The 21,576-nt window shown below is 54.4% G+C and overlaps 1 protein-coding gene across 23 annotated transcripts in view; it reads left to right on the top strand.

Annotated features, from left to right (window-relative positions):
- Positions 1–21,576, top strand: part of ABHD12 (abhydrolase domain containing 12, lysophospholipase) — a 99,718-nt gene that overhangs the window by 47,243 nt on the left and 30,899 nt on the right. For 6 of the 23 annotated variants that reach the window (XM_022594158.3, XM_089896529.1, XM_022594160.2 and 3 more), the window contains 12 exons: positions 22–146; positions 6,764–6,869; positions 9,038–9,157; positions 11,716–11,746; positions 12,184–12,229; positions 14,302–14,431; positions 15,572–15,609; positions 15,938–16,017; positions 16,960–17,042; positions 18,637–18,736; positions 19,722–19,849; positions 20,818–21,492. In XM_022594158.3, coding sequence (XP_022449866.1) covers positions 22–146; positions 6,764–6,869; positions 9,038–9,157; positions 11,716–11,746; positions 12,184–12,229; positions 14,302–14,431; positions 15,572–15,609; positions 15,938–16,017; positions 16,960–17,042; positions 18,637–18,736; positions 19,722–19,849; positions 20,818–21,163 — 1,333 coding nt within the window. In that variant the 3' untranslated portion in view covers positions 21,164–21,492. The other 17 variants (XM_089896531.1, XM_089896533.1, XM_089896540.1 and 14 more) reach the window with 10 other exon arrangements.

The raw sequence follows: 21,576 nt of genomic DNA, 5'->3' as shown, positions 1-21,576 counted from the left end.
CTCACTGCTTTTCTCTTTCAGGCGAAAGGGCCTGTGCTTCCGACTGAGGAAGATACTCCTCTGTGTCGTGGGGTTGTACATGGCCATTCCATTTCTCATCAAACTGTGTCCTGGGATACAGGCCAAACTGATTTTCTTGAATTTCGGTAAGTGCTGTGTGTCCATGTTTCCTTTCATTTTAGTAAGAGTTCATTTTCATGGTGATTTATGTATTTATATATTCACTACTGAGATCAGGAAATAGAGGCTTTTTATTGTCCAGAAGGTTCCCTTTGCCCCCTCCCAGTTAAAAGATGTTTGTAATGAGGGCATTGCTCTTCAGGGTTGGCATTTGTGTGCACAGGTGACTACTGCATGGTGGGGGGGTCTTTCTTCAGCTGAGGTGGGTAGAAATGTTGATTACATGGAGAGTCTTCCGAAGCTGTCATGTTGGGGATGCGCTGTCCTTTGTGCAGTCTAGGAGGTTAACTATCCTTGGAAAAGGTGACCACTGAAAATAGTGCCTTAAAAATAATTAGGCCTTTTTTCTTTAAATTAAAAAAAAAATCTTTTTTTTCCCCCTTAAAAAACCCTGACAACTTGAGGATATGGGGAGGGGGAATGGTGAGCTGTGACAAAGCGAGAGAGAGGCATGGACATATATACACTACCAAACGTAAGTAAGGTAGATAGCTAGTGGGAAGCAGCCGCATAGCACAGGGAGATCAACTTGGTGCTTTGTGACCGCCTGGAGGGGTGGGATAGGGAGGGTGGGAGACGCAAGAGGGAAGAGATATGGGAACATATGTATATGTATAACTGATTCACTTTGTTATAAAGCAGAAACTAACACACCATTGTAAAGCAATTATACCCCAATAAAGATGTTAAAATGAAAAACAAAACAAAAAACCCTGACATACTTTGGTTTCTGTGGAATTATATGCTGGCTTTCCAGGTGTTATAGTCTTCTTCAGTTAACTTGGACCTGGTGTGTTCCAAAGTTTGTTTTTTTTTTCATGCTATATGTTTACTTTTGGGCAAGTGGGAGGAAAAAGGGTAGAAGTATCAGGTTTATGAAGTGGAAGGTATACGGTTGCCAGGAATAATCCTTTTATGGAGCATCCTTTTACACCTTCAAGATGAGGCCAGGCGGGAAGGGACTGCGCCTGCGGGCCTTCGAGGTCGGTGGATAGAACATGGTGCTTGGCACACAACAGGTGCCTCATGAGAGATGGCCTCGCAGTTGGGTGTGGGGAGCCCTCAGGACAGGTGAGGCAGGCTCTGCACGCTCTTGGCTGTGCTGGTTTGCAAGGAGTGGGTTTGAACTTGTGTGTGTCGGAGCTGGAGGCTTGGGAAGCTGGGCTGGTGCTATGGAGGCAGCAGGGGAGCTGGTGAAGAGGAGGTGGGAGGAGAGGACAGACAAGAGGTGTTGCAAGGCAGGGTGTGGGTGGCCCCTCGTCTGGAGTAACACCAGTGCTGCAGACTCTGCAGAGGCCCGTGTGCATTGGGGCACATGAGTTTGGGGTGTTAAGTCTGCAGTAGACTTGATCACAGAAAAGTGGATGTCGCTGCTGAAAGGGAATGTCTGCTCTAAAGAGGCACAGGAGGAGGAGGGACAGAAATAGTGAGGTGGATATTTAATACTTCATAAACCTAAAATGCGTTTTGTATTTGGGTGTCATAAAGTAAGTGTAAAACACATGTAGGTACACTAAGAAGCATTTGATTTTTCTAACATAAACGTGGCTAAACTTCCAGGAATTTATCATCCCTGAGTTTTCACCACTTGTGAGAAGCACAAACTTAGAAGGAACTCACAACCTATTAAAATCAAGAAAGTTTTGTTTTTTTCTGACTGTAGTGTCCCTTAAATGCCCACAGTCAGTCTAGCACAGAAGAGAGTTTGAGTTACACGCAAACACGAAGCCACAGGCTGCAGATTTCCCAATAGTAGACCTTAGAGTCAGCCCTGCACAGCTTTCCCACAAGGCAGGCCTCCGGACAACTCCAGGCCCCTTGGGCAGGTGTCTTGGCAGCAGGTGGCCTGCTGCCCTCTGGGCTGCCACACCGCGGGGCCCCAGCAAATATTTGAATAGAGTTGATTTTCTTTAGGTCAATCATTGGGGTAACTTTAGACACAGCCCACAAATTTTGCACTGTTGATTTCCTAATGAAATGGCAGGATGTTCCTGGGTTCTCTGGCACAGAAGAGGAGGGCCAGGCTGGGCCGTGGGGCCGCCCTGCACCCCCCAGAGAGACACCCGTCCCCAACTCCTTGTTTCCATATGCCTGCTGTGTGGAAGTGGGATGGTTGTGTGTGCCCCTCCCCGTGGAGGAGATGGGGATCTCCAGGCTGTCTTGCGGTGTGACTTGGCAGTTTCATCTCACGCTTCTGGAGGGCCTGCGTGTTCAGGGGGCACCTTCGTTCTTGTCTCCTCAAGATGTGAATTGTGAGCTGTGGATTTCCATTTGGATATTGAAGGAAGTGTAACAATCTTTTGGGCCCCAAAACATGATTAAAATAGTCTTAAGTTCATAGCAACTCTCTCTGAAACTAAATGTATAACTCAGATAAATAAGCATTAGATGAAGGATAGCATCTATGATTTAAGGCATTATTCTACTTAAAATATATTTTCATAAAAAATACATGATCTTTCTAAAAACGAAAGATGAACTGAAAAACTCTGAAAGGCATGAAGAAGAAAATGAAACTTGTTCAGAGAAAATTGCTGTCACATTGTTTATTTCCTGCTGGTCTTTTTGTGTGTGTCTGTACATGTTAGCATAAATATATGTGCTTTTCGATACTCCACTCCATTCAAAAGTCGGTACCCCCGCCCCCAGCCCGGTGATGTTGTGGTGATAGCAGCGCCTTGTCACAGTCTTTGCCCTGGGATTTAGAACCATCTCCTGGTGGGAAGGAATGTTTCAGTTCAGAGGCTGGTGTAAAACTGCTCTTGTCTGCACACTGCCTTGGGCCTTTTTTGGAGATTAGGGTTAATATATGAATTGCTCATTTGTTGTTCAAGCAGAAGGCCAGCCTGTCCACTACAGCTTCCACGGGATGGCAGTCCTTCAGCCTCCTCTTTTTCCTTCCCCTTAGCAGTCCCTGTGATCCCTGATAGCTTTCTTTCCTTATCCCTTTCTTCTTGTGGAAGCCCAGAGCCCTTCGGGGAACTGGCGTTTGATAAAACCCAGAGGGCCTTCCCGGCCCTTCCCTTGTTGGTGCCCCACCTCTTCCCATATATCAGGGTGGTCTTTACTCAGTGCCTGGGATGGGGCATAGCCCCGATGTTCAAAGTTCTCAGGCAGTCAGACGTGTTCCCTGCAGCCCAGGAGTTCTGGCCTCTCACCCCACGAGTATCTTCTAGATTGGCTGAGGAAAGGATGGCAGACTCAGTTGTTTTCTGTTCATTCATGTGTTTACTCACTGCTTACCGAGCATCATCTCTTGAGGGTCCTTTCTAAATCGCTCCCGATGATGTTTGTGGTTGCTGATAAATGACAACGAGGTCAGAGGGTGGATGATACACAGCTGGGGAAGCAGGAGAAACCAGAGGCCTGGTCCTGACAGCTGCATGGGCCTGTGTGCTGGGTCCCTGGGCTGTGCACTCAACTTCTGTGTGAGGCGGAGCTTGTAATTGATAGCGATGAGGAGCTGGGTCACTGTCCCCGGCTCCCGACTCCTGCCCCTGCCACCTCAGGGGACTGCTGGCGGGCTGGGTGCTCTCTCCTTGCTTCAGCCCTGCGGTGGAAGCAGGGGCCAGGAGGGTGGGCTCCAGCCTGCATCCCAGAGTCACGGGCCAAGGGCTGTGGCCACACGAAGGCCAGCAGGAGTGAGCCGTGTTCTGGTCCAGGCAGATCCTGGACCCTCCTCAGGCCAGCCTGGGGCCCTGCACCCCTTGACTCCGTTCCTTTGTCTTGGCAGAAGTTCTGCTTGCTTTTACCAGTAGTGGCCAGGTGGTTCCTCTGGGGCTGTCTCACCCCCCGGGACTCACCAGGCACCTCTCGCTAGCTGGAGGGGAGGCACACAGGCAGCACCTGCTGTACTTGGTGCATTAACTGCATCCTTTCCCACGGTTTCTAAAACAGAAATGAAAGTGAACCGGAGGACGGGCTTGGTGGGATGAGTCTGTCCTAGAGCAGAATTGAGTTTCTTGGTTCTAGATTTCTCGGGCTTGGAAGCTTTTAAGATTAACTGCTAATCTTCGGAAGATGCTTTTCACTGGTAGGGGCCCTCTCGGAACTCTGGGGCAGCGCGTAAGCTGCATGGCTGCCTTTTCTGGGAGAGAGCCCGTGAGGCCTGACAGCAGTGCCCTCAGCCCTCGATGGTGCCCACCTTCCCTTTAGCACGGGCACTCCGGCCTCAGGAGCAGAGTTGATTGAATCAGCACTTGTTGGACATATTCAGAGTTTTACTGACAAAGTCGTTTCCCCTCAGTGGTCAGATGATGAACTGCCACCTGACGCTGCAGCCTCGGCTTCCCCAGCACGGAGCAGTCACCAGGGATGGCAGGAGTGGGCACTTCCGTCTGAAAGAGACGCGTCCAGGGGAGACCTTTCTAGGCCTGCTGGTCAGGAGCCCTCCCTGAGGATGTTGTCAGAGTGAACTCTGACTCCACAGCATAACAGACACCGCAGACGGGGTGGCTTAAAACTACAGAAATGTATTCTCTCCCAGTTCTGGAGCTTCGAAATCCCTGTGTTGGCAGGCCTGGGCTCCCTCTTCCTTGCCTCTTCCCAGCCTCTGGTGGTGGCTGGTGTTCCTTGGCTTGTAGCAGCACCACTGCTGCCCCTGCCTCCATCACACGGCTGCCTTCTCCTGTGACTTCATGTTGGCTTCCTTCTGTCTGTCTGTATCCAAATTCCCTTTTGATAAGGACACCAGTCGTATTAGATCAGGTCCACCAAATGACCTTACTTAAGCTTGATTATCTCTGTAAAGACTCTGTTTCCAAATGAGGTCACCTTCTGATGTGCTGGGGGTTAGGACTTCAATATATCTTTTGGGGGGACCCAATTTGAGAACATTCAGGGCCCACCAGGATCAGAGCCAGTTTACCTTCCTCACTTCCTATCCAATTAGTCAAGAGTGTGGGCTATGGAGTCGGGCTGCCTGGGTGCAAATCCCAGAATCATCACATGTGACCCATGGTTGAGCAAGTGCTGTGGTCACAGTCGTACCAGCCTGTTTCAGGGACGGTGGTCAGAGTACCGGGAAGGTGCACCAGTAAATAGGATGCCACCTCCTTTGAGTGCCGGTTTTCTTTTGAGAGAAAATAATTAAAGTTTTTAAAATGTAGCCTGCTGCTTGGAAAAGAGATGGATTAAGAAGCTGGAGGTTCAAAAGCAGCCCTGGTGGGAGGATTTGTCTTCCCCGTGGTTTAAAATGCTCAGGGAATTCCTGGGGGGGAAGGAGCGTGTGCATATCTCTACGTCCTCGTGAGTTGGCTGTTTCATTTCTTCAGTGAACATTTACTGAGCTGTGGGGACATTTGACAAAGTAAGAGCTGGAATGTAGGTATGTGGGTGCAGAGTATTGGGGGCGCAGCAGGTGCAAAGGCCCTGGGGCGTGAAGTGGGCATGCAGGGCTCTGGTGCCGAGAGGCCGTGTGAGTTACACAATGAAACTACTCTCTTCACCAAAGAAAACCAGAGTTGCATGACTTCCTTGTTGAAGACTGGCTGGAAGTCAGGGTTACACCGCACTTTGTCCCCACCCACCCTGGGAATTGCCATTCTATAATGTGAGTAAATCCCATCTCAAGGTTTGGTTTTTTGTTTTTCATTTTTCAACTAAATATAACTTCAAAAATTGTGTTCATCTCAAGCAATAAAAGTGCACTGGTATACAAGGGGAAAATTACACACTCGCCTCCACCCCCCCCACACACTTTAAACCCATGTTCACAGCCTGGTGTGTCTCTCTGTATTTCTTTCCAAGCCACACTGTGTTGGTGTTGGCATTGGCATTGGTGTTGCTTGCTTGTACAGTGGCGACATGGGATTACGTAGTCGCAGCACAGTGATCTTACCCTCCTTCCCTGCTCTTCTCGCCTGCCTGTAATTCACAGAGGTTCCTCCAGGTCTGTCGATATCGGCTGCCCCTGTCTGAAGGCCCAGGGCTTCCCATCGTTGGGTGCACTGCAGTTTATCAGCCGTTGCCCTGTCGACAGGTCACCTGTTAAATTCAGGGCTGAATGAGTAGCTGCTGTCATGTTCCCATGCCTTCCCTCGACTCTGTGTGGCTTGTGGGTTCTGTGGATTCCTCCACCTCTGGCACCCACTCTTCATCTTCGGCCTCACTCTCTGTTAAATGACAGCACTAGGAACCTCAGAATCCCACTTACCTGGCCCGCACCCACATTCAGGTGGTCATCAAGCCCGTGGCCCCAGGTCCAGAACACACATCCATCTGTCGCCTTTCCCACAGTCCCTCCCCCAGCACCCTGGCTCCAGCCTTCAGTCGTAGCCTCCTTGTCTCCAGCCTCTCTCATGGCCAGGCCAACCCTCAGGTCTCCCAAGGATCTTTCCTTCCCTCCTTCACATCTTCTCACACCTTGAACAGCCTTCAATGGGTCTCTGCTTGGACCTCGTCCTTGCCAAGGATCTGTGGATACACCTACCTCCAGCCCCGCCTGAGGCTGGAGGGCCCGGTGCCCCAGGCAGTATGGCGTTGGGAAAGTACTTGGCACTTTTTGAGAGCTTCACCTCTGCTGTGTACGTGTGTGTCCGTCCACCCTCACTAATCCTGGTTTCCATCTCTTTGTCCCCCACAGTGCGCGTTCCCTATTTCATTGATTTGAAAAAACCACAGGATCAAGGTTTGAATCACACCTGTAATTACTACCTCCAGCCAGAGGAAGACGTGACCCTTGGAGTCTGGTGAGTGTGCAGCCTCAGGGCTGCAGGGCCGGGCACCGCCTCTTGATAGCGGAGCCGTCTCTGAAACTCTTGCTTGTCCATTTTTATCTTTTGCCTGCTGTTTCCAAAGGAAAGATCTCAGCTAAATTCCTTGAATAATGGGGCACGAGATGGCAGCACCAGCTCTGTTCTGAGGTTTTCAAACCAGATTGGTTTTTGCAGAAAGCCTCGTTTCCAGGAGAGAAGAACGCCAGAAACAGAATATATCACAGAATCGTGAGCGCAGGCTTGAGCCACACCTGTCTTGCAGAGAAGGGCCCACCCAGTTGTTGCAAACAGCTGCATTTCTTTCACAGCACTCTCAGCTCTTGGTAGTGGTGGCCTTTGCTCTTTTCTTAGCGTTTACTTTTTTAGCCATAAATTTAGGCTGGGCCTAAGTTTTGTGACTTCTTGGCATTTCTTTGGAATATGATTTAATGCTTTTTCTGTAGACTAGTTGGTGTTTACAAACAACAGAACCAGAGCGGACCGGCTTTCCTGTGGCGTCTTCTCTTTCTCTCAGAAGCAGCTCTGAATTGCTGCCTTTGTCTCAGTAGAACTGTTGTGGACGTGAGAAGCTTCTGAGTGAAGTGCTCTGAATCGCTTCCCTGTGCTGTGCGGAGGGCAGGGGCTCCTGCGTAAAGACCAGAGAGTGAGAGGGAGGTTCTGGTTCGTAGTGGCTGAGGCTGGGGCTGTCTTTGGTCATTTCTGGTTTGTTTTAACGGAGCATTTACGACCAGTGTGTGCATGCAGGCCGCTGTGCATTTTCATTTTCAGTCAGAAGCCTGACATGTTTTGCTCAGAGGTGTTTGGGGGAATTGGCGGCTCTCGTGATGGTTAAGAGGGTCTGTGCTTTGAAGATGTGGGCTCAGCCAGGCTTCTTCCTCGAGCAGAACAGCCGTGTTACAGGACAGGTATTTGTGGACAGTTACCTGTGAAGGTCGTGTTGGTGATGACCACATGAGTCTCTGGGAAGCGACAGCCGCTGTGTGCTGGTGGGCACCACTGCCCGCCCAGGTCTGCTCCCTGCGCTGTCTTGATCACAGTGCGGGCCCTTGGGTGGCAGCAGCTCCATTCACCACCTGCCCTCACTGGCACCTCGCCATGTCCTGCTGCTGTGGAGGAGCTGGAGGCGGGTGGTGGTGGGAGGGCAGCTCCCCTCTGCCAGGCAGGGGGAGGAGCCCAGGGATGGAGAGCTTGCCTGGGCCTTTGTCAGGAGCTCCGAGTTTGGGTAGGCTGGCTACTGGAGGCATATCAGCTCCCAGCACCTTCCAAATATACCTTTCCCTCTCATAGGTTTGTAATTGTGGGAGAGTGATAATTGCAGCGTTCAGAACCACCCAAAATGCAATCCTCTGAAATGGGTCAGAGAGACTACGTTAGAAACGAGATGCTAACACTTAGAAAAGAAGAAATCGGCCATGTAATGTTTTTAAAACTTCCCAAGAATGAATTTGAATAAGTTTTACAGAAAAAAGGTATTAAATCAGACCCTCCCCAGTGATGAACAGTGACTTTGATGTGTCCTGAGTTAAGATGAACCAGAGCACCTCTCTAAAGGAGGGTTTGGCCACATAGACAAGTGTCCACCTGCCTGGCCAGGCATGGAAGGACTGCTCACGTGGGCCTGTGACGTCTCCTGCAGAGGTGCGTCTGTGCCAAGACGGCTTGTGGAGAGGCTCTGTGTTAGAAATGGTGCATTAAGGATGGCCGGGCTTCCAGTCCAGCCCGTAGACCCGTGTTGCTGAATTAGTACATATAACAGCACGGTATGTCTTGCATCGTGAGTTAAGTCACGTACTTAAAGACATGGATGAGTTTGAGGGGACGTGGCGTTGCTCAGTGTCCATTCAGTGCCCGTTCTGTGCTGGAACCCAGCTGGAAGGGGTCTGAGCTCACATAGCTTCCCCTTTATACAGGAGGAGTGGCTGTCACCCCACCCCTAGTAACTGGTGCTGGGGCAAGCTTCTGGGGCCCAGAGAGGGCCCATCCGCGAGTCAGGAAATGACCTGCCTGAGCTGCCAGGAGCTGCCCTCACAGCTTGGAGTCAGCCCACCCGGCCTTCTGCTGTCCGCTCAGTTGTGACTTGAGCCGTGGGCATCCCGTCTGCAGGCGCGTCACCTGCCGCTCCCCTCTGCTTCTGCTTCCAGGCACACTGTCCCCGCTGTCTGGTGGAAGAACGCCCAAGGGAAGGACCAGATGTGGTATGAGGATGCCTTGGCTTCTAGCCACCCGATCATCCTGTACCTGCACGGGAACGCGGGCACCAGGTGAGGAGGGGCTCCTTTGTGGGGCCCATCGCAGTGAGAGCGTGGGTGCACCCGGGACACAGGCGTCCTGAGAACACAGGAAGAGGCAGGGTTTGTCTGGGGTTTGGGAGAAGCTTGCATGAAGTCGTGTTCCCACAGGCCCAGAGCAGAGCAGGGCTGTGTGCAAGGTGGACCGGGCCTGCTTGCTTGGAAACCACCGGCTGAGCAGATGTGGGCAGCTGTGTCCAGAAATCCCTGGTCTGAAGCTCGTGCCTGGGGTGGGATGGAGGTTGTCAGAGCGACCCAGAGCCTCAGCCAGAGGGGTGTCCTTCTTCCTGGGTTAGGGAACAAGGCTTCTCAGTGGGCAGGAGGCATGGTCCCTCAGCCGAGGTTTGCTGAGACCCTGCAGAGCCACTGTGTGCCCAGGAAGTCGCCTCTGCTCACCCAGCATCTGCTGTCTGGTCTGAGGAAACTTTCTCGCTGGCAGGTGTGCCCTGCTGGAGGGGGAGGCATGCTTCCTGGGGAGGGGCGAGGGTGACGTTGAAGGTGGGGGAGTCCCATGAAGAGACCCAGCTGAGCATGCAGGGACAAGCTTGTCCTCGGGGGCTGCCATGCCACGCTCTCAGGCCAGGGTACTTGCAGCCCTGAGCCGGCAGTGCCAGCGCATCCCACTGGGCCATCAAGGAAGCACCTGCGTCTGTGCAGATAAAGCCCTCGCCCAGGTGCTGTTCGAGAGTAGGTTTAATGGATGTCTTTCAGACAAGCGGGGACTGGAGCCATTGTTCAAAGAGGGCTCCTTCCAGCCCACACGTTCAGCCTTGTTGAGAAGAGCCTGCAGGAGAGCTGGTGGGGTGAGAGGAAGAGGGGCGTTTTCTGAACAAGCATTGCCTGAAACCCCTGGGAGGGTCCCTGTTCCTTGGGTCTCGTGAGAGAGAGCCAGCAAGAAGCAGCAGGAGGCCGGGCACCGCGGGGCCGGGCTGGGGTCAGTCATTTCACAGGCAGAACCGGCGAGGAGGACAAAGCAGGCCACAGAGGGCGTCTGGGCAGAGGGGCTACACAGAGGATGTAGCAGGATGTCCAGGAAGTGGGCCCCACAAGGACACTCTGAGCCGGGAGAGCGGAGCGCTGAGCTACTGACTCAGCACGCACTTGGCAGTCTGCGACAAGCTACAGCGGGTTTCTCTTCCGCTTTTCAAAGAGCAAGTGAATACAAACAGCTCCTGTAGCCTCTTTCTATAAATGAGGGAAGTTTGGAGTTCTTTGTGAGCAGTGCCAATCACATGGTAAAGAATACAAAGTCTATCTGTAACTTCAGGATGGAAGGAATCTTGTGACTTTGAAGGTTTGCTGCCCACCCCCACCCCCCATCCCCAAGGACTACTCAGGCTGCAGATCTTGGCGGCCACCCGGCCGGGCAGGACAGCAGCAGCCGTGGTTCCCTGAGACTCGGATCCCCAGGATGCCCCCAGCCCCATCACGCTCTAAATCCCCCTTCTTGCTCAAGGTAGGGTGTTGGGAACATTTAGAAAAGAGCCATGACAAATGGTTGCAAAGATAACTGAAGACACTGCAGTATTTCTTTCTGGTCTTGAAGCGAAGTCCTTTGAGTGTTTGTTTCTGGGTTATATTGGCTTTCCTCCTTCGTCGTGTTCTCGCCTCCCCTGAGGACGCTCGCTCCATGAACACACACCCCGGAAATTGACCAAATGCTCCTCATAAAGAAGGGAAAGAGCTGAGAAGTCTGGTGAGGGTGAGCCCGCCTGCTGATGTGTTTCCCTCTCCCTATCCCCGCTTGGGTGTCTGTGCACAGTAACAGCCAGCCAGCATCTGGGCAGAAAGTGGGAGAAAGAGGTGGACAGTCCTTGGAGAGAGGTGCAGGCGTGGGGTGGTACCAGCAGTGGCGCCTGCTCGGCCGTGGTGTTCGGCCGAGCCACTGAAGCTGGAGCCTGCTGGTGAGGGGCTAGGAGGCTCACAGTGGCTGTCAGATCACGATGGCACCTTCGACCCAGCATCCACCCACGGACACACGTGTGTGGAAGGACATTAGGGGGTGGCCGCAGCAGCAGAACCTCAGTTAGCAGCAGGTGGGAAAGAACCAAAGTGACCACGAGGGGAGGGCGTGAATGGCCGAGGAGGAGAGTTCTGAGAGTTGGCTGTGGCTCTGTAGGTGAAAAGGTTGGGGCAGGAGCTGCCTGTGGCCTGTCCCCGTGGTGTGTGTGCCAGCAAGGAAGTGCTTCCCTCCTGTTCATGGGTGGTCCTGGACATTGGGGAGCTGAGGGGCCCTTTGTGTCTTCTGGGGTTTGTACTGAAGGTTTGTATGGCCTACTCAAACCAAAGGTGAGGTAATAGTTAAGAAATATCCCCCAAATGTTCAGACTGTCCCTTGTTTGGCACCATACTGTGGAGGCAAGCTGGGAGCCATGTAGGTGCCCTGAGGAGGAGGTGACCTGTCCATCAGCCTCCCGTGTAGATTTGGGGACCAGGCACTAAGGGCCCAGATGCTACTGTGCTGATCCTGGGCCCCCTTTCTGAGAAGATGCACTAACAGCCATGCTTGTTTCCTTTCCCTGATGATCTAGAGGAGGCGACCACCGGGTGGAGCTTTACAAGGTAGGTGAGGACGGCACACAGTTTATGATGGACAGAGCGGTGCCCTTAGCTTATGACAGACAGAAGGGGCCACACAGTGGACAGATGGATGGAGCAGTGCCCATGGGGTGTGACCCACACGGTCTGTGACAGATGGAGCGTTGCTTGCCTCCTGCTTCTGGCTGTTCTTTCGAGGACGCGTGAACAGAAGGGGGTCCTCCTAATAGTTTTGAGTTAGTGCTCACTGTCGGTCTTTCTGGCACTGCCTGTCATGGACGTCTCCCCACGGAATGCTTCCCATTGTGCTGCCTCTGGGGATAGTTTCCGAGATCGGGGTGAATGGACTTTGTAGATCATATGCCAGAGAATGGCAAATTACATAAAGTCACTTGGAATTGCTTGGGTTTAGTGGGTTTAGTCAGAGCCATGTTGCCCAGGTGTTTGTTTTTCACTTCCAGGTGCTGAGTTCCCTTGGCTACCACGTGGTTACCTTTGACTACAGAGGTGAGGGCTCCGTACTTGCCCCGCTTCCTCCAGGTCGGTGTGGGATATGCAGGTGTTGCTCTCAGAGGCTCCTGCGCGGCTGGCAGCTCTGCCGTGACCTGTGGCAATTGTGAGCATGTGGAGGTGTTTGGAGGGTCAGGGTCTTCGGAGGTGTGTCCTGCGTGCATCCGCCCCTGTAGGGTGCCTGGAACCCCAGCACACACCCTCTGTCAGCCACATTTTATAAGTAGAAAGTACTGTCTTTTCTTTATTGGACTCAGGCTTTCCCCACAGCTGGACACGTTTCATGTTCAGCACAGCTGGTTTTGTTGACATTATGGAGACAGGGAAGAGAGAGACTCATCTTCTCGCCCCTCAGTATTTCTTCTTTCTAGCCTCCCACAGTTTGATGCGTGAGGAAAATGCTTTGTGTTGTCAGGGAGCAGCTGTGTGGCAAGTGTGTGCCTTGGACAGTCCTTGGTGGGAGAGGTCAAAGGGCTAAAGGCCTCTTGTCCAGCTCACCCTGATTGGGGGTAAGGGGGTGGGGTCCACATCCGCAGACTCAGGAGCCGGTTGACATCACCTGGATGTGAACTTTGGAAGAGTTTCCTCTTGCTGCTGCAACAAGTTACCACAAACGTAAATGCCTCGAAACAGCACAGACTTAATATCTTGAAGTTCTGGAGGTCAGGAGTTCAAAATCTTTAGCCACTGGGATAAGTCAAGGTGTGGGCACGGCTGGAAGCTCCAGAGGAGAGCCAGGTTCCTGGCCTCTTCCAGCTTCTCCAGGCCACCCTCACTCCTTGCCTGTGGCCTGAGTCTGCATCACTCTGGCTCTGACTTCTGTCTCCCTTCTGATCATAAAGACCCTGTGATTACTTGGGGCTCACGCTGATCAGGATAACCTCCCATCCCAGGGTCTCCTGATTCGCAGCCTCTTTCCTTCTGCACCCTTCATTCCCCTTGCCATGTAAGGTACCAGAGGCACAGCTTTCGGGGTTGGACATGGACATCTTTGGGGGCCATTATTCTGCCAACCATAGGGTGAGGGACGGTTCTTTTGTGGAAGAGTGTTCCATCAGGAGGAGGGTGCTGGGTTGGAGAAACTCTGAAATGAGGCCCATCCTTTCCTCCTGCTCCTGCTGCTGGAACCTCAGGGTAGTGAGAGGGGTGGCCTCTTCCTTGTTCGCCTCCTGGTGCTTGCAACAGAAGTAAGATCCCATCTATCACTTCCTCTTTTCATTTCCCATTGAGTCTCTGCCTTTCTAAACCATACAAGAGTTTGTCCCTGTCTCTGTCTCTCTGTGTCTCTCCCTGTCTCTTTGTCCCTGCTCCCACCAGTGCCCCAAGCCCTCACACTGGCCTTGTCCCTGACATTGGCTCCTTCCCTAATCTGGGTCTGGGATGCCCTGGGGAGGTGGCCTGTGGTGCCCCTGCCTCTGGGTTTTGCTTGTGTAGCAGGACTTGCTCTTTCTGAGCCTTGTGGTGCTTTCAGATCATTTGATGATGACTCACTGCTGAGCTGCTGGAAATGACAGTCACATTTGACTTTTCTGAGAATCTGGAGGGAAGGTCCCTTGGGAGGTCAAGGTTTAGGGGCCGAGACAGTTGGCTTTCCTCTGTTAAGCAAACAGGATGCTAAAAGCCCCTTCCTTTGTGGGTCAGAGTTGCCCTGAGCCTGGAATCTGCCTGCCTGGGGGCCTCTCCATGCCTGTCCACAGCTGGGCCACAGCTGGGCCATGCAGTCAGGGCTGGGCTCAGGGGCCCCAGGGTGGACTGGACTCTCACTGGCTGAGCCTCTCAGTGCCTCATCCTGGTGCCAAGCCCCAGATGTTGGAGCCGGCAGGGGTCTGCATGTCTGACCACCCCGTCTGCTCAGCTGCTCATCGAGACTCAGATGAGGGCAGGTGGATGGCCGTTTGGGTTCAGAGGTTGTGACAGCTGAGGAGGTGGGAGAAGAAGAGCTGGCTTGGCCGAGACCTTGAGGCCCCAGACGTTCTGGGCCTCCTGCTGAGAAGGGGGAGGAGGTGGGCTTGCCCCTCGAGGTCCTCTGGGCTGCATGTGACATCCTCCTCTTGCTGCTGCTTTCCCAGGTTGGGGTGACTCAGTAGGAACGCCGTCGGAGCGGGGCATGACGTACGACGCACTCCATGTTTTTGACTGGATCAAAGCGCGAAGTGGAGACAACCCTGTGTATATTTGGGGCCATTCCCTCGGCACCGGGTAAGAATTCCCCGCGTGGCCTTTGCAGGAGCAGGTCTTCATGGGCGACTGTCCAGCCCAGGCTCTCCTAGGGGCCCCGGTGTCCTCTGGACCCTGTAGCACCATTAGTGCTGTGATGGGGGCAGGGGATGAAGCACCGCAGAGACCACGAGGGGCTTGAGATACTTCAGCTCCTCAACCCAGGAAGTGACGGGAGGCACAACAGCAGTCGTGGAGGTGCCGTCTCCTCCGCAAGGAGGATGCAGACGCGCCTCAGCGGGACTGTGCCCTGAGGAGGTGGGTCCGAGCAGAACGGGACAGGGCACTCGGGCTTCCCTTGGCCTGGCTGAGGACATATGTGCTGCCCAGCAAGCCCAGGAGCCGGGGCCTTGATTCTGTTTGCAAACAGTGGGCCCCTTAGCCCACGCTTGGCGTCGTCACCAGAGAACTTGGGGAGGCAGCAGTGGTGGTTCCCTTCCTCCATCTGCCAAGACAGGAAGCACTTCGATGTTCCACATGAGCCGCCTGCATCGCTTCCACGGGCGTAGGGGCCAGTGTTTCTAAAGGAGCCCAAGACCAGCACCTGCTGTTTTTCTGCTGCCTTTCCTTTGGACGCGGTGGCTGCAGGCGGGTTGGGGCTGCAGGCGGGTTGGGGCCGCAGGCTGGGCAGTGCCTGGGACAGGGCCTCCTGGCCTGCTCTCGCGGGGGGACTGAAACCTGGACAGGAGAGCAGGCCGTCCTGCCCTGGGTGTCTGCATGGGACCCGCCCAGGTTGGTCCCGGGAAGGCAGGAGGCCCCCAGGCCTGGCAGACTGCAAGTGCTGCCGCCCCCAGGAGCTGTGCAGGCAGACTGCAGCCTCCTCCCTGCCGACGGGGCGGCCCTGGGCCCTGCTGTCCTCCTCCCACCCATACGGACCGGGTGTGAACTGGGGCGCTGCTGTGTGGCCTGAAGGGGCTGCTCCAGGTGAGGTGCATGCCTTGGGGACATGGAGGTGCCCTGTCGGAGGGGCTGGCTGACGGCTGGGGCATCTGTGCTCCCCCCGCCCAAAACCCCACTGGTCACTTCACAGATCCCGGCTTCCTCAGTCACCTTTGAGTATTAGGAGGATCTCATCTGGAACAATTTTTGTCGTAATTCAGCTGAACTTTTTTTTCTTTCCAGAGTGGCCACAAACCTGGTGCGGCGCCTCTGTGAGCGAGGTAGGGGCTCGTGTGGGGTCACACGTCGTGGGGATGGCCCGGCTCCCGTGGGCGGGTGGAGCGTTGGGGAGCCGGCTGTGCTCCAGGCCCTGGGGCTTCTCGTGAAGTGGGTGGTGGTGGACGTGCCATGCAGTGAGACGAGAGCAAGGCGCTGAGGTGGGGGCCTGAGCAGACCCTTGAGGGCCCTCCCCCGATCCGCCAGCGGCTGGCGGGGCCTCACCAGGGGCCGGGCTCCGCTGTCCTGTGGAGGGTGCGTGGATGGGGAGCGGAGGACTGTGTCTCACTGGGGTTTCTTGCTCACCTCCCAGTTCCCCGTTTGTTTATTTAGAGACACCTCCAGATGCCCTCATATTGGAATCTCCATTTACTAACATCCGTGAAGAAGCTAAGAGCCATCCATTCTCAGTGGCAAGTACAGATCTTATTAAAAATGGACTTATTTTTATAATGAAAATAATTGCTATAAAATATAAAAATGACTAAGTAAATATGTATAATAAATAAATTTAAATATCATAAAATTATTTAAATAGTCTAATGAATACAAACTTTATTAAAAGTTAATTCTCATTTAGTTCTGGTCACTGGCCTGACTACAGAGCCGCTCAGGATGTTTATAACTACGTGCCAGGTAGAAGGATGGGGTCACAGCCAGGTTGCCTGAGGGTGGCTGTACCCACAGGAGGCCTTGCCCCCTGGCACGGTTTGCCCCCCTGGCATTGCTTGCCCATGGGGCTCAGTGCAGGCTGAGGGCGCTGTCCCGGCTGCCTCCCCAGGAGTGGAGCTGGTGGGCACCCCAGGGAAGCCCTGGTGGGGATTACATGCTGTTGGGCCGTCACTGGCCGGATTCGAGGCCTTGGACCCTCCATTTACAGGCCGGGCCCAGAGGAGGGTCCTCTGTACCCTGTTGCTTCCTCTTCCTCCTCCCACTGCTTCTGTGTGTCCAGGGGAGCCGTGTTGGCCCCACCGGACCTCATGCTGCTCCGTTGCAGACAGCAGAGTCCTTTGTTGGGTCTCCTTTGATGTTGCTCTTCTCCCGAGTCACACGGACCCCATTCCTTGGGGGTGGCAGCCTGTTGTGTGTGGGAAGCCTGGTCTCCTAGTCTGAGGTGTGGGAGCCCTGTTTGCGGGCAGCCCCCCTGCAGCCAGTCTGGGGGCCTCTTGAGCAGGGAGTCTGAGGGCGGGGGTCAGGAAGGGCAGGGGCGCCCCCCCCAGCTCCAGGGGGCCCACAGGTCAGCCTGCTCAGAAGCAGGAGTGACCCCCGGGCTCACGGCACCTCTGTCTGGACCCTCAGCCCTGCAGGGGGTGTTTTAATTGATCCTCTGCTTGTTGTCTACATGTTGCCTCCAGATCTATCGATACTTCCCTGGGTTTGACTGGTTCTTCCTTGATCCCATCACAAGCAGTGGAATTCAGTTTGCAAATGATGAAAAGTGAGTACCATGGAAGAGAATTTAGAAAAACCCCAAGAACCCCCAGAATAAGTGTCTTGAGTCACGTTAACCAAGTAGGATAGGATTCTGAATACATAGGGATCTTTTCTAAGCAATACATCTCTGTAAAGGGAATGTCAGAGAAGGAGAACCAGGAATGTGGAAAGACTGTAGGATTAGATTAAAGAAATAGGAAGACAACATATTTTTGGTCCATAAAGCTGTTTTATTTGAAAATTATGTCAAAACCAGAACTCCTAAACAGGTATTAAAGCAGTAATAGTAACTGTTATTCAAAAAATGACTTTGCCTCAGCCATTGGTTTTGTGTTTGGTTATGGAAAGATGTTACGAAGTTTAATATTAAAAGTATTTCTCTGAGGTAAACCAGCAGTTACATGTTCTATTTAAGGACTGTTTCTTTGCACAACGTTCAGATTCTGCTGACAGTATCTTTGTGATATCTTAATTTCATGGGGTTTAATTTCTTCAAAAAAAAAGAAAAAGGAAAAATCCTTATCTGAATATGCAGTTAACATTTAAAAATCTACACTTTTTAAAGAAGAGTTATCTGAGTAGACTGGGTTCCCTCTAAAAATGACAACGATGAGAAAGCCACCTTTGGCTGCCCCCCCGCTGAGCCTGTGTGAGTGCTGGTGGGCCGGCCGGCCCTCACCCACTGGAAGTCAGGAGCCCCAGCTTGGTGGGCAGGTCTGTTCCCAAATATTTGGTAAGGTGACAGCATGTGAGGGGGGCCTCCAGAGTCAGAGAAGCTACGAAGCAGCTTCGTGGGTGGAAGTCCAGAAAAGATGTCACCCATCAAAGCGTGACTCGCACACCAGCAGCCCTGCACCCTGGGAGTGGAACGTGGTGGGCGGGTGAACTTGCGAGCCGCTAGCAGCAGTTGCAGACTGCCAGAGTTGGGCCTCTGAGGGGCGGTGCGCCCCCAGGCCTGGTCCTGCCAGGTGCCAGGCTTGCCCCAGGGCTGCCCTCGTGAAGTCCCCAGATCAGCATGGGATTGCCAGCAACAGGTATCTGCTGCGTCCAGCAGCTCCCCGTGAGACGCCAGTGAGGGGCGCCTAGGAGACCCCGGGCCCATCCAGTCCTTCTGTTAAGTGGTTTGCTGAAGGACAGGATCCTGTGAACCTGTTGAGAATGTTAATTTACTCGAAACTCTCAGGAGTGACCTTAAATGTCATTTACACGAAAGATGAATTAGAGGGTGGCTCTTTTGCCAACAGATGTCCAGTAAAGTTCATTTGAGTGAGTTTCCTGGCCCACCTAAATTACTTAGTTTGTAAATGTTGTTTTGTAACTTTTTAAGAATAGTCTACTAGCAAAAAAAATAATTTTTAATTTCCAGGAAATATTCAGGGACCCGATTTGGTGAATGAATTGATCTCTAGATTTGACTGACACCTGTCACCTAGAATAGATATTGATGGAAACATCTAAGAAATCAAATGCTAGTTCTCTATTAAAATGCCCAGTTTGAGGCGTTCCACACCACGGTGAAGCGCTCTCTAAGCCAGGTCCCTGCTGTGGGCAGGACTGGGAGCCCAGGAGACCCCAGCTCCTCCTGGGGGCCGGTCCAGCGCCTTTCTCCCTCCCTGCAGTGTGAAGCATATCTCCTGCTCCCTGCTCATCCTGCACGCCGAGGACGACCCTGTCGTGCCCTTCCAGCTTGGCAGAAAGGTGGGTGTCCGGCGGGCGTCGGGCAAACTCATGTTCGGTCCAGGCTAGGCCAGGCAGGTGTGGAGGGTCCTGCTGCTGGCAGGGCCCCTTGTGAGGGAGAGGGCAGAGGTTGGCAGCAGGGTCAGGGCGGGGCTGGACAGCTGATGCCGCCCCAGAAGGAAACGTGAAAATAAGCAAACGAATATCTCCTGGGTCCTCCGTACAGGGGACTCAGTCAGGAGGGCTTGCCAGTTACTGGCTGGAGGGAAAGAACCCTTGATGGCGAGGCTCCCCCAGCAGCTGGAATTGGTACAGATCTCTCACCTGTTCTCTTGCCTCTGGGATGGGACTGACGACAGAGGGTGCCATGTTGCCTCTGTGTCTGCTTTTGCTGTATTTGCTTTGCCTTTGCTGCCAGGAAGCCTGATTAAATTTGTAGGTGGGGGTAGGGTGGGAGAGAGCACTGTCTGGCCATGGCGCTGGCCTGCTAGAGGGCGCGACACCCAGGCCACATCAGACCAGGCCTGAGGCAGGTGTGCGAGGGCCAGGTCCTTCCCTCCAGCTGGTTCGGGCACATGACCTGGCCATCCCGGGCTGCGAGGAGGGGGCTGAGGTGGCATAGGTCCTGAGCCACCTTGTTGGCGGGCCTTGACCCAGGCACACGGCAAAGTTTGAGGCACACAGCTCACCCAGCCCCAGGGACTGAGCCATCGGGGCTGTTCCTGGCACTCAGGCCACCACCGCATCCCGTAGCAGGTGGCTCTCTGAGGTGCTGCAGGCCCCTGAGGAAGGGCGGTCTGCAAGATGGGCGTGAGGATGGAGAGGGTCTTGAGTGGTGGCCCCGAGGGTCCCTGCTGTGGGTGAGGCAGGCTGCAGGGCGCTGTGCATGGGGGGCTTGGGCTGCTCTTCGGAGACAGTGGCCATGGGCCGCTGTCTGTTGCAGGGGGAGGCCAGTAGGCAGGTCACCCCCAGGACCCGGTCGCTGACCCGCCTCTCCCTCCCCCAGCTCTACAACATTGCTGCACCGTCACGCAGCTTCCGAGACTTCAAGGTTCAATTCATCCCCTTCCACTCGGACCTTGGCTACAGGCACAAGTACATCTACAAGAGCCCTGAGCTTCCACGGATCCTGAGGTGAGGCGCTCTCCTCTCACCTGAGATGCCGTCCTGCGTGGCGATGGCTCAGGCAGGCATGTGCGGCCGCAGCTACAAAAGCCATTTCGGGGCCGAGTCACAGTGAGGGGTCAAGAGTGTCACCCCTCCCTCCTGGGCCGTCCCCACCGTCAGTAGGGCTGTGATCTCCCTGTGGTGCAGGTCGTGCAGCGCAGACACCACAGCTGCTTTGGGTCAGGCCTCCATCCCTTCCCACAGGCCTGTCAGGTTGCTGCTCCTGTGCATGGGGCACAGCAGGGTGCAGGTCTGGGCCAGCTCCTCAAAAGCCTGTTTGTCCCCAGCTGCTTCTGGAAGGGAGGCTGTGCCCCTGGCTGCACTGCGCTGGCCGAAATCCTGGGCCAGGACGTGGGCTGCCACCCCGGGCACCCATCTCGAGCTTGGGCACAGAGCCTGAGGATGAGGGGTGCACTGGTGGCAAAGCAAAGGGCTTGGATGGACCAGGCACTCCCTGCCTCCCGCTGGAGGGTGCAGGCAGCCCGCACGTCCTGGCTGGGGGGCCTCTGCTGAGCCCGGGGTGCTGGAATCGGCCCTCGGTGAGGTGTGTGCCGAGTGGTCGCACTTCGCCCTGGAGGTTCCAGGGGCGTTCCTTTGCAGTTTCTTGCCTCACGGATGTGGGTTGCTGCGAGGGGACAGTGATGAGTATGGGTTTGCTCTGGGACTGTGGTTTTTCCCCATAAAAGGAATACATTACATAAAATGTAGACCAGAGAATGGCTCCAACATCGGGGTGCAGTTAGTGACCCCATCCTTGCTCCTGTGTGTCGGGACTTAACTTGGGCGCTGCCCTTGGCGCCCTGCTTGTTTAACTCACGGGGTTTTCTGAGCGGAAGTGTGGTCCTCCAGGCTCCTTTGCGGCCTCCCCAGGTGGGCTGTAGGAGGACCACAGGAGGTGGGGTCTCAGGTTTGGTCTCAAGAGGTTTGGCCGACAGGTTTCCTCCTCTGGTCCAGGGAATTCCTGGGGAAGTCGGAACCAGGGCGCCAGCACTGAGTGTTATTCGCCACCTGAAGGAGCATGAAGATGTCTCCCTTGTCCCCCCCTTCCTCCGGCCAGCCCGGCACCCTGGAGATGTGCCTGGAGAGAGAACTCGGATGCCAGCGGGCCAGGCAGAGGAGGCCCTGGCAGACCTGAGGCGCCCGCCCCCGGTGGCTGGGAGCACAGGTTTCTGTGGACAGCGTGGGGGGCGGGCATGTGGCCCTCTCTCCCTCTTGCTGCCACTCAACCTGAGGTCTTGTTGGGAAGACAGTGACAGAGCTTTCTGGCCATCGGCTAGTTGATCCCACACTCCCTGAGCTGGGCACCAGGAGCCTGGGGCAGGAGGCGTGGGGTCTTGGGACCACGTTGAGCTTTCTGGCACCACCCTCGAGAATGTGGGGAAACTTGGGTTCTTTCTGTCCCTTCCCAGAACGGACTCTAGTGGTTCCATGAGCCCCTCCCGCCCTGTGCACCCCGCTTGCCTGCCTTGGTGTCCCTGCCTCCCTGGGCGGCCCCACTGCTCCCAGCGGGGGGAGCCCGTGGTCTGCCTTCCTCCGATTTCCACCCACCTGTCTACCTAACCTGGCCTTAGACTGAGCATTTATTTAAGAATAAAATCGTGGTGGTGGTCTGTCTGTTTTCTCAGTGACGCCTCCAGCCCAGGCCCTACCCACAGTCCCAGGCCACTCTCAGGACCCGACCATCTGGGAGGTGG

This window comes from Delphinapterus leucas, chromosome 15, assembly GCF_059928025.1.
Source record: "Delphinapterus leucas isolate spDelLeu-1000000601 "Yukka" chromosome 15, BTC_Dleu_Yukka2, whole genome shotgun sequence".
Classification (NCBI taxonomy): domain Eukaryota; kingdom Metazoa; phylum Chordata; class Mammalia; order Artiodactyla; family Monodontidae; genus Delphinapterus; species Delphinapterus leucas.
This window is presented reverse-complemented; position numbering and strand designations above follow the sequence as displayed.